Source organism: Epinephelus moara, chromosome 15 (genome assembly GCF_006386435.1).
Source record: "Epinephelus moara isolate mb chromosome 15, YSFRI_EMoa_1.0, whole genome shotgun sequence".
NCBI lineage: Eukaryota > Metazoa > Chordata > Actinopteri > Perciformes > Serranidae > Epinephelus > Epinephelus moara.
This window is the reverse complement of record NC_065520.1, coordinates 14,517,550-14,529,937: the sequence shown is the minus strand read 5'-3', so window position 1 is coordinate 14,529,937 and position 12,388 is coordinate 14,517,550. Positions and strand designations below refer to the sequence as shown.

The window sequence follows — 12,388 nt, the reverse complement described above, 5'->3', positions numbered from 1 at the left end:
CTCCTTAGAGGTTCTTTTAGTTCAACCAAACACTGAACAAGACTTTTTAGGCGACCAAAATATTCCAATTAACTTTCATGACATGTTTATGTTACCTAACCAACGTTGTTACCATGGTAGCAACTTGTCAACAGACAGCACCGTCACTCAAAGCGCCTACTCCCTTACTTATGCATAACTTTAGGCCTTAATAACATTTAAATTGGTGAGTACTATAAAAAAATTCACCCCCATACAGTTGTCATGAACGGGGAAATTAGCTATAAAGACTTTTTTTTTTTTTTGTACCAGGCTGTACACATTTCTACTGTAAAGTTGGGCATTTTAACGTGGGGGTCTGTAGGGATTGACTCGCTCTTAGAGCCAGCCTCAAGTGGCCATTAGAGGAACTGCAGTTTTTTATACTGGCTTCATTTTTCAGCCCTGGATTTGCCGCTTGTTTTACAACTACAGCACAAAGGGCAGGGCCTCGAATACACCTCACTTAAATACACAGAGTTTAAACGAACACACATACAAACAGAGGAAACAGTCAAAAGTCCAGAATAATTTTTCGAGTGATGCCACTTTAAAGTCTGTAGACTGAGCAAAAGTGGAGCCACTTCTGGAATCTGGATGACAATCTGGATGTGCCAATGTGACAAAAGAAGAAGCTGTCCGAACTTAAATCTGTAAAATGTTGTGTAAGTAACTGAATGAAGCTGTACGGAAATAAAAAGTGATCAACTGGGTTAATAGCTAAGACAATTCTCATAATATCTACAACAAGGATGAAGAAAGGTATTTAAATAGCCCAATATGTTCTATTCTTTTTTTTTTTTTTTAAAGATATTTTTTCAGGCATTTTTAACCCTTTAATCGATAGGACAGATGAGCGTGAAGGGGGGAGAGAGAGAGGGAGCGACATGCAGCAAAGGGCCACAGGCTGGAGTCGAACCCAGGCCGCTGCGCCAACAGCCTTGTACATGGGGCGCCTGCTCTACCACTAAGTCACCGACGCCCCAATATGTTCTATTCTTACATGAAATCCCCCTATGGCTTACATGAATGTGATTTCACACCAAAAACCCACTTCTCCAAAATAATGTAATCTAATCCAAGCTGCCAGTTTAGAAACAGGACCCATCTGGGGTTATAAATTCAGCCTGAACTTCCCCACTTCACTTCCCTGCAGGTCTAATAATTTAACAGTATTACACTGTGTATTGAATTTAATTTGTTAAGCCTACTCACTGGGTCTACTTGCACTTATGTCCAAAAGTGGAGCTGCAGTTCATTAGCTAAATTTGCTTAAACTGAGCATCACTTGCGAACTAATTATCTCTGCGCTCTCCTGTCCATTTACACAAGAAAACACAGAGTTATTTGAAGTGGCTAAATGGTGCCACACATATCCTTAGAACAGACATCCAACCCACCTGGCAGGATGGCGAACTGTTTCTGGAGTTCGGAGCCGATTTCTGCTGCACACAGAGGACCATCCTCCCTCTGCATGATGTCATCTGAGGGAAAAGACAGAGAGATGGATATAAATTCATCAGACACACAAAACACATCCTTATTATGTGCTCTTTGCAGCTGAGGACAGCTGATTGGCTGATAAGGTTGGGCAACCGTTACAAACGTTACCCATGGGATGAGACAACAAAGACGAAGAAGTCAAAATCAGGCTGTGGGGAGCATTCTGGCTGATTAACCACATTCTGACTTGGAGCCAACAAACCAGTGTGACCCATTTTTGCCTTTATGGCTGACCTTTGTAATACAGATACATTCATTCATATTTGAATTTCATGGTTCATGATCCCATCCCACATGGACACATAATTACCATCTACCGCTCTTGCACGTACATCGACGTAATTCAATCAAGTGTTTATATACTAAGTCTTGTGTGTGATTTATCCTGGCTTCATATGAGCAGAGGAAATCTCCGCTCATCGCTAGGCTAATTTATACAATGTAAAATGCCATTGGCTTGTGCTAATAACGTTAGCATGTTACATTTGTTTGGAAAACGTGTTTAGTGTAAGACAGTTGTTTTGTCAGTGAATGTTGTGAGTTATAATGGAGCCAAATTATGTGCCGTTACCTTTGTTAAATGTTTCTGTTGTTCCTGGTTTTATATGAAAACAGGAAAAGATTGCTAGCTGCTAGGCTAATTTATGCAATGTAAAAGGCCATAGGCTTGTGCTAACAACGTTAGCATGTTGAATTTGTGGGGAAAATGTGTCCGAATAATGTGTGAATCAACTAAACTTTACACCACTTCACAGAAACCTCCGCTGCCCCCTAGTGTTTTGGAGGTGTGACTGCAGAGTGACACAGACACACCACCGCACAAGTATAAATGCTCACAACGGCGTAAGCCACGTGTGTAGGGTCTGCGCACAAGCAAATACTGACTTAAAAATTGTCAACGACCAACAGCACCAAACAGGAAGCAGCAAACCAGGTAGACAGTAAATGCGGGGGACTCTGGGGAGACGGCTTAGCTGCGCAAAAATATTGCAATACTATGCTGTATCGATTCTTTCCCCCACCCCTACTAGACTCCCTTGAAAAGTTGCTGAGTTTTGTGATGTGCTAACTTAGGGGAAACTTTATAAACTTGTGAAATACTGTCTAGGACAAATTCTTAATGATCTATCTTTGTGTCAGTGTGTTACAGTGCTGGCTTGTAGGCCCAAGAATTGACCGACCTGTCACCAAGACACAAGTATCTCCACGTATTTTCCTGTTTCCTGTCTGTCTCATCTTGCCTCTGTTTCATTCACATAAGATACAGCACTGAAACACTGCAGTCGTCTTTACTGACAATTAACGAGAGGATTACTTCCAAAGAGGGAGGAGAGGGGAGAAAGTGAGGTAAACAGCATTTGGATTTCCTCCTCTCTCCGGCCAAGCTGGATTACAGTAATCTCATTACAGCCTCAGAGACATGTACAGACAGAGAAACACAGAGATAGAGCAAAAAAAAGAAAACATTACCCAGCACCCATTTGGATGCCATGTGTGACCCATGTATGCCAAACACAAGGGGGAGAATTGTTAATTGTGTGCAAGCGCGTGTGCATGTGTGAAGGAAAACTGTAATGTGTGTCATGTTAGCGTGTGCAAAGAGGCATCGCTGTGGAGTGCATGTGTGTGTTTGGGAGTATAGACAAAGGCTGGCACTGAGAGCGGTGTGAAGGGAGTATGGCAAGGTTTCCAAGCAGTATGGTGGGGCTGGCAGGGAGAGGCATTAATTACCATGTAAGTGCAAACCAAGCAAACTGTTCATATTTTCGACCCCCCCAACACCACCACCATCATTACAGGAGCAGCTCGGACTAATTATAAGTCTTGCTGAACTTTTATTGTGTGCAAAAGTATGTGCAGATTTTACTGTAGAGGGCTGTTTTCATAGACAAGACAACTTTTCTGAGGTGTAACTGCTCATCCTGATGCTTGCTGGTCATTTATTTTATTGATCTTCGAAAGCTGTAATCGGAGGACGCTGTCGTTTCCCGCAACAGCTCCATACGATGAAGACGCCCGACAGATTAACAGCTTAGATCCTCAATAATGCCGTATACAGTGTGTCAGCGCAGCATTGGCGAGACAGTGACTCACACCGCATACTGTAGTGCAGCTCTCATGTGTAGTCCGCAACATGTGAGAGTGTAGGCAGCTGTTTACAACCATTAAACACGCAACACATGGAGTTGTGGTCGGGAGGGAATCTGTTATACTGGAGGTGTACAGCCCCGACATTCACACGCACACACACACACAGTAATAATAATGCAAGCAAGTCACTGGGCCTGACTCCTGATATCAGGGGATTACATTAAGATGACAGAGCAGTGACTCAGGATGCATGGACACAAACACAGCACCAAATACCACACTGACGTACGACACACGCTTCTGTCATCTGATGAAGAATACAGAGCAAAAGAAAAGCTGCAGTGACGGGGAAGGTTGGAAAAAGGAAGGAAGGAAATGGGGAAGAAATGAGCGAGGTATTTAAAGATGGACTGAAATGATGAGGCATAAAGTACCAAAGTCAACACAATCTCACGACCAGCTCGTTGGATACGGCAGCTGGGTCAGTGGCCCTACGCTTCAAACTATAGCCCTTTTTAGATAGGAGTTGTGCAAATTTGCAGGAAAGACCAATCAGTCTTTTTTCAGCATTGGCACTATAAAAACAAAATCGGGGAGTGCGGCAAAATGCCGCCTACCTACTTTTGTTTATAAAGAATGTGCCTTTTTCGGGGCAATGGGGGGCGTGAGCAGGTAACAAAACGTGTAGCTCAGCGTGTGACATAAACAGTGACGTGGGAGGGACGCCGCGGCTGGTCAGTCCTTCAGCGATTCTCTCATAAGTCGGCCCGTTCTCCACCGTCCCCGTCATCTGACGGTTAATGGCCTCTTCGTTTGCGAGGGCAAGGAGGGCACACAATTCCTTGTCTCCCCAGTTGCTCATCTTTACAGTGTCTGTCAGGTTTGCGTTTCCCTCTTGCTACTAGCTGCTCGCTTATTCTTGCTATCAGCTGTTTCCTGTTTATCCACTGACTGACTCACAGAAAATGTAAGATAAAGTCAAGATTTTGGGTTAAACAGTGGTGAAAGTCCTGTGTTTGTTTGACCAATCCATCCACCCCAACCTCCTCCCCTCGCTCTTTGTACTATGTCAGTTGCTCTGAGCGTCTAATAATGACGTGGATGGGTCTACATTGACGTTTAATCAATCATTTATGTGTCATGAAATCGTACAAGGTAAAATTCCAGTCGCATCCAATCCAGTTCCTTCAATCTCTCTTCTGACATCGTAGGCTGCTGCTTTATAATCGTCCATGTTCCCAGATTGGCTGCAGGGTGTGTTGTTTACAGCGTCCAGGGTGGTTTTAGCAATCCATGGTTTCTGGTTGTGGGGTAATTTAACTGTACTTTTCTGGTACAGTTGCTTCTGTGGGTTTGCAAATTAAACCCATCACAGACATCAATTCATTGGTGACGTCAACGGTGGTGTCCTGGAACGTGCTCTAGGCTCTGCTTAGCTCCATCTCTCGCATCACAGGGGACATGCGTCATAGTTCGTTTACATACCTTGGATGCTCCCCGCGGACACAAAGCCTGGTGCGTCTCATACGGACGCTAAAGGGTGCCTTGAGTTTGTCGGTATCAGACACTGGCGAACTGACTTGGGAATGAGAATGGGTTGGAAAAGTGGAAAAGAAGAAGGGAACGTTCTAAAGAAGGGGTTCAAAAGAGGATATCCAGGTTGCCACATAGTCTTAAATATCAAATTCAAGGACCTTCCAGGTCCAGTCTCCTCAAATTGAAGGACATAACACGGCATGGATTAAGACACGGATCAACATCAATTACAACGGCTAAACAAAGCCTATTCAATCATGTTGTCAAAATAATTTGACCTTTATCTATTTTCAAAAACTTCCAAAGCCTTGATTTTTTCCTAAAATTCACAACCCTCCAAGGTTACCAAGGACCCATGGGAACTCTGGGGTATGTACGTGATTTGAAGCAGGATCCAGTTCAGAGAGATGGTTAACTTGGCACTAATGCAGGTCCACTTTAATAGACGTTACCAGACCACAGAGCTTCCAGCGAAGTTGACCAGCCTGTAATTTAACCCAAAACAACAACTCCGCCATAATTACTGTATTTTCAACAACAGCAGAGACCAGAACGGAGGAAGAGATGGGAGAGGGTGTGCTGTGGAAATGCGAACAGCTCTCTAAAACAGTCGATAAAGCTCCAAAGAGTCACAGTTCTGTTGTAGCAATGCTCAGATGTTCAGACTGTGTGTGAGCAAATGTGCCGTCAGATGTCAGGGTGTGTGTTTCAGCGTGCTGTCGGGCCAGCTGTCAGTTCAGTGTGTCAAGCAGTAAGCTCGGGTTAAGACCCAAAGTCTGGAGCACAGCCAGACATGTGAAGCTCTCTCTGACGCTACTGTATCTGTGAGTGTGTCTTTGACCTCAGAGACTGAAACCAAGTAGTCATCGCCAGAAGGCAGGCCTCTGTATCGGTTTGTAATCACCATATACAAACTCTTACAACACTTTCTCACGATGTTGAAATACAAGCGATTAGATTAACAGCCCCGAGCAATTGCAGGTGGGAACACACAGCTGATTGAAGTTTGTTAATTAGACCTTTTCCCACTTTTCCGTCTCTTTATTCTCCTTCAGCTGCTTCTTCTTACAAAGTTAAACCAGCAATTAGTGATGTCCACTGTGTACTGGATCAGCCTGGTGAACGTGCAACTGCTCATGAATCACTAACTTTTCCCACTTGTCCATTTGTTGTTATCGCAGGGTACGGTGAGTGAATGAGAAGCAACTAAATCAGCTTCTGTCATGGTCATTCTTCGACTTCGGTGTGTTCATGGGCTCTCAGTGATCTGCAAATATGGATGCCACAAAATAGACGTGTAAGAGTGTTTAAACAACGCATTGATAACGAAAAGCAAAGGCAACAGATCAGGTGAGCCACGAAATGATCGGGAACAGATTATTCTGACACCACGTGAATGCAGCACAAGGCTGTGGAGGTCAGAGTCCTGTACCACGCCACGGGTAACCGACAGGTAACAAAAAATGTACATAAATTCTTTTATTTTGAAAGTCAGTGACACAAGTTGAACCTTTGACCTGTTGTCACGTTTGTCACCATCGTTGAGGACTCAAGCGATGAATCTTTGCCGCCCGAGGATGAGGTGGCAGCCTACATCGAGTTCAAGACATCCAAGAGGATCCTTTTTGAGTTGGTGGAAGGAGCACGCTAAAATGTTTTCAAGAACGAAGAACCCAGCTGAATGTTAGTGACTGTAGCCTGTGTGTTCAACCACAGGTGTGGGTCGGGTCGTTCTTTGCCCCTCAAAGAACGACGGATGATTGGTCAGTGACGTTTCCGTAACCTACTTACACACAAGTGGGATGCTAAATCAGTGCATTAAAGTGAATGTGTTATCGTTAATAATGTAAATTAATGAGGGCTGCCCCCTGAAAATTGAGACCCCTTATTATCAATATTATTGTCCGTCAGTACGCAGTGTACTTCTGGGGATGTTTTTGGTCCCCAGATTTTGCTACAGGCAGCCGCAGACACAGAGGCAGCAAGAAGAGAGGCTTTGCCCGGTCAGGGTTCCGAGATCTTCTGCCTTCTGCTTCGAAGTAATGCAATTATTGCTCACAGAAACTTAAGGTTTGATATCTAATGTTGCCAAAAAATGTTGTAGCGCATTTCAGATTGATCATTAGCGCAGTTAGCTTGCTCATTTTATTATGTAAATGCCACGGTTTCACTGAACGTCCCCTTGAACCTCGTTCAATCTCTCAAACTTTGTAAAAAAAGGAAGAAATAGTCAAAATTTGTCACGTAGTTACGTCTCAATATTACAAAAAAAACGACAGCTGTCTTTTGCTTTTTACTGTAAAAATCCAATGATTCCACTTAAGGCATCTTGTCGGAAATGTATACATTTTTGGAAAAACTGCTTCTTCTTCCAGTTGAAACAAAGCATGCATGCCTGTAGGGGTGTATGGTGCCCACATATCAGACATTCAGGCGTCGGGCTGCTTTTCACCAGTGCTGAAACTCCAAAACTCCCATCTTTGTCCTCTGCCAAGTGAATGAAATCAAACTATAGCGGTTAGGCTGCAAGTGAACCCCTTTACCCACCAAACAACACACACACACACACTCTCACTGGAAGTGGGGCAACGCAGCCAAACACAAATAGTGATTATGGGGGGCCTAGAAAGAATGTCCCTCCGCCTCCTTGTACCCTTCCCCCAAGCCCTGACACCCCTTCACTATTTCATTCATCCTTTTTTACAGGGGCTTAGCTGAGGGGCAAACTGATACATAACCCAACGATCTGCCCATAAAAACTAAATATAACACCACTCAGCTCTATTTTATCTGGGTCACCTCAGCATTTCTATTCAGCGGTTAAATTTACTTTGGATATACCGGATAATGCAATAACATGTCATAACTTAAATATGAGAAACTCGAGTGTCTCCAGCTGAATGCCTGTTTGTGTCTGTATGTGTGAGAGAGGATTTAGAGAGGTGAAAAGATAATGAAGAGGAAGAGGAGGAGGAGGAGGAGGAGGAGGAGGGGAAGAGGGAGAATGAGGCAGTCGGAAAAAGAAAGCAGCGCAGAGGTGCTCTCGTCTCAATGGGATGAAATGGAGGACAGGGTTTCTTTACACATGCCTACATATTTAATGTGTTGGCCTGGTGCTAGCTGACACTGTGGATGTGTTTTCTCTGTGGTCGGGCGTCAACAGCAGTATAACTCTTTACTGTAAAGTACACACAAGCAGAACCTACATTCTTTTTAACCATTTCTTCCCCATTTTCATTCACTGTTTCAAGAACTGCCATCATCTGTGTTGTTTTGGAGCTGTAAACAATCGATTTGTTAATATTTACAGGTGATGACGTGTTATGCATGCGACCCAATTCAGGGGATTTAGAAAGGAGCTGATAGCAGTTAGCAGCTAACTCAAAGAAGAGCAGCAGCCGCGGATGAAAATTAATGACGTCCAGGAGCTCCTTACCCTCTGAGCAGGGCACAAGATCAACCGCCATGATAATACCATTATTACTGTCAATAAAGCACTGCTGACACGTATGTTATAAGTGACACTAGGGGCAGATGCTGTTGTGTTACATGTCCCGCCTCTTTTGATTCCACTATGCCGGCATGCTTTCTAAAATCACACACTGGAGCGCCATCATGACGTCGTTGTTTGGCTCTGTGCATATATGCAAAGCAGGTATAAAGTAATTTAGGCATTCAGTAAATTATTTACCAGTTATTTTGAGACTTTACAATGCAACATCCAAAAGAAAAATCATAAAACGTACTTCTCATGTCTGAGTATTTTTAAGATTTTTTAAAGATTGATTTAAAACATTTAAGTACCAATTATGCCATGTATACGTTACCTAACCAACGTTGTTACCACGGTAGCAACTTGTCAACAGATGGCACCCACCTGTCACTCAGTGGCCACATCCTTAAATATGCAAAATATTAATCTTTAATAACATTTTAAGGAGGTATATAAAAATTCCTTTGTACAGACTTTGCCAGCCAAGTCGCTTACTATCGCCGGCTTTTTCCACTTTAGCCTTCGCTAACTTAAATGGGGTTAAACGATTCAACTGTGTGGCTCTTCTAGACTTTTAAAATGTGTTCGGACCAAAATGGATGAAATCTCGACAGTGAAATAAGTCATTTTGTCAGGGATATGACGCTTAAATAAATCTATCTACTCATTTATAGACGTCTATTTCTAGAGGTAAGTCTATGGGAAAAAGGGTCCAATTACAGCTAACACTCCTTCACAGTGTAATTCATAGAAAAGAAAAAAAAACAATTTGTGAAACACACTTTGGTTAAGTCAGCACACACAGGTGAAAGAGAAGCAACAGCCCTATTAAGTTCCATAAAGATACAGTCCATTACACACACACAAAGCCCTGTCTGTGACTGTCTCAATCACAACACCCCCTCCTCTTCCTTTGTTCTGCAGTCATGTTCCTACAGGTTCTCACTGCTAAACACACATTGTCAGTTCAAAGATGGCAGCCAGCTGTTACTCTGCTGCCTGATGGCTGCCAGCGCTTGTGTGCTGGTCAAAGTTCAAAGCCACAGGAAGCTGGAGAGCTGTCTGATGTTCACTCAGACACACATGAACACACATGCAGGACCCTTGCTGAGGACTATGCAAACAAAAACAAGCATGACATGGTTGAAGTCACATGACAAACAGACGTATACACACAATGCAGTGGTTCAGGAAATGGACATCTCTCATCAGGGTCAGCGTATAAAGCATCATATTACCTGAAGCTTTCTCCATTTAAAATGTGTGCGGTGAGGTTGCAGTGACAAAAACCTAACTGATGGAGGACTTACTGATGACAAGACACAGTGCTACTTTTTGGTGAGTGCAATGATCTTTAGACGTCATTTGAACTACGCACACTTACACTGGAATAATCGCTTGCAGTTGTAGATATAAAATGTCATCACTTTGTCATTGTTTCCTTTCAGACATTTGTATGAAATTCTGTCATAAGTAGCGCATTAATTCTTTAGTTATGGCCAAAAACATGTTTTGTAAGGTCACAGTGACCTTGACCTTTGACCACCAAATTCTAATCAGTTCATTGTTGAATCAAAGTCGATGTTTGTGCTAAATTTGAGGAAATTGCCTCAAGGGCTTCTTGAGATTTTGCATTCACAAGAATGAGATAGATGCAAGGTCACAATGATCTTGACCTTTGACCGACAAATTCTAATCAGTTCATTGTTGAATCCAAGTTGACGTTCGTGCTAAATTTGAGGATATTGCCTCAAGGCCTTCTTGGGGTTTTGCATTCACGAGAATGAGACAGATGCAAGGTCACAATGATCTTGACCTTTGACCGACTAATTCAAATCAGTTTTTGTTGAGTCCAAGTGAGTCAAATGAGACACTGCATTCATGAAGTCACAACAACTTTGACCTTTAACCAGTGACCACCAAATCCTAATCAGTTCATCCTTCACTCAATGTAGACGTTTGTGCCAAATTTAAAGAAAAATCACTCAAAGTGTTCTTGAGATATCTTGAATGAAAGCGACGCAAGGTCACATTGACTTTGACCTTTGACTTTTTTTTTTTAAAAGATATCTTTTGGGCCTTTTTGCCTTTCTTTGATAGGACAGGAATCGAATCTGCGGCCGCTGCGGCAAGGACACAGCCTTTGTACATGGGGTGCCTGCTCAACCAGATGAGCTAGTGGACGAATCCAGGAGGACGTTTGTGCCAAACTTGAAAAAAAAGGAAATTGAGGAAATTCCCTCAATGCATTCTTGAGAAATTCACGAGTTAACGTGAGTGCCACAGGAGTGTATTAAGATCTGGAGTATTTCCTACGAGCTTACATATTGATCCTGCTTCATGATAAAAAGTAGAGAAGTGAGACTTTCATAGGACAGATGAACTGATGAACGGCACTGTGGCGTCACTGAGACCTTCAGCCCTCCATCTGCTGCTCTGGTATGCACCACATGGACAGGACTGACTTGGAATGCAGACGTGAGGGCACTACGTTGGAGAGCTGAGGTTTTCCTGAGGGTGTGGCAGCGGGGTTAAAAGCTGCTGGTATCAAATGCCAGCAGAGAGGTGGTCAGCTGCGTTGTGTGTATTTGCATGAAGCAAGGATTTGCAAGCCGCTCTGCACAGCTGCACGTGTGTGCGTTTGTGTGTGTACGTGCACGTGCGCGTCTGTGAGGAAATCTGAGCTCTATTATCTGGCATTATAGTCAGGGTTTACCAAAGGCCCATCTGTCACTGCTGTGTGGGGTATCTGTCACACACACACACACAGGACAGGGGAATACATATACCCCATGCCAAACAACAACTGGGTCACAGGACCAACAGTGACTCGGAATGAGTGTGTGTGTGTGTACCCAAACCCAAAGCCTGAATTAGTGTGGATCAGGAGAAACAGTAGCCAGACTAACATTATGATATTACTGATGGTCACCTGAGTTCAATCCTGATTATGTGGGGTCTTCAGGGGACACCCAGGGGTCACTGAGGCATTTCAAAAATCTATGTTGACTTTCTGCAACAGTTTTCTTGGCTGGGTCCTATTATTTTCACGCTGCAGTGCTTTATCATACATGTATGTCTCGGTGAGGCCAAGAAGCTGTAAGTGATGTGCTCCTTCTCCCTCCAGCAACAGTTACTAATCCAGAACAATGGCTTCAGGCCTGACTCCGTCGCTGGCAGTGAGCCCTGATTTACTGAATGGACAGTGGCATCATCATCTCAGCAAAACAACACACTACTGTCCTCCTGTCTGCAGTCTGTGCTGCCGTCACAACACACACAGACATGCAATCGCTCAGAGGCTGAGTTCCCATCTGAGTAAATACTAACTCAGATTCTGTTATCTGGGAAGGCAAAGAATTGGGTCTCTCAGAGAACATATGACTGAGTACATAAATTGTGTTAAGAAAATACAAAAAAGTTGATACTGATCCCTGTTGTCCTGTAAATTGATGAGTCATCTACTGTAAATGTTCCTCTAAAGCTTCATAAACATATGAAAGCACCAGGTAACTTTTGTTTCGACCAAAAATTGATGCCGAAAAATTCACGAGAATGAAGGAAATTCGCGTGTATAAATAAACCAACGAAGACAGCGGAAGGAAGGAAGAAGGAGGAGGAAACAGCAGAGAGTGTTAGTAGTTCGTCGATAGAGAGTAGTGAAAAGTTTTTTTAGTTATAAAGTTTGCGAATGGACCACACTTACCACGCAACAGGAGAGAATGAATCCGAACCGTCATCTGCGAG

At 43.3% G+C, this 12,388-nt stretch overlaps 1 protein-coding gene across 7 annotated transcripts in view; it reads right to left on the bottom strand.

Moving 5' to 3' along the window:
• The window catches only part of mcf2la (mcf.2 cell line derived transforming sequence-like a), a 65,297-nt gene that overhangs the window by 25,148 nt on the left and 27,761 nt on the right, over positions 1–12,388 (bottom strand). For all 7 annotated transcript variants that reach the window (XM_050063591.1, XM_050063596.1, XM_050063588.1 and 4 more), the window contains one exon: positions 1,419–1,502. In XM_050063591.1, coding sequence (XP_049919548.1) covers positions 1,419–1,502 — 84 coding nt within the window. The remainder of the gene's footprint in view (positions 1–1,418; positions 1,503–12,388) is intronic.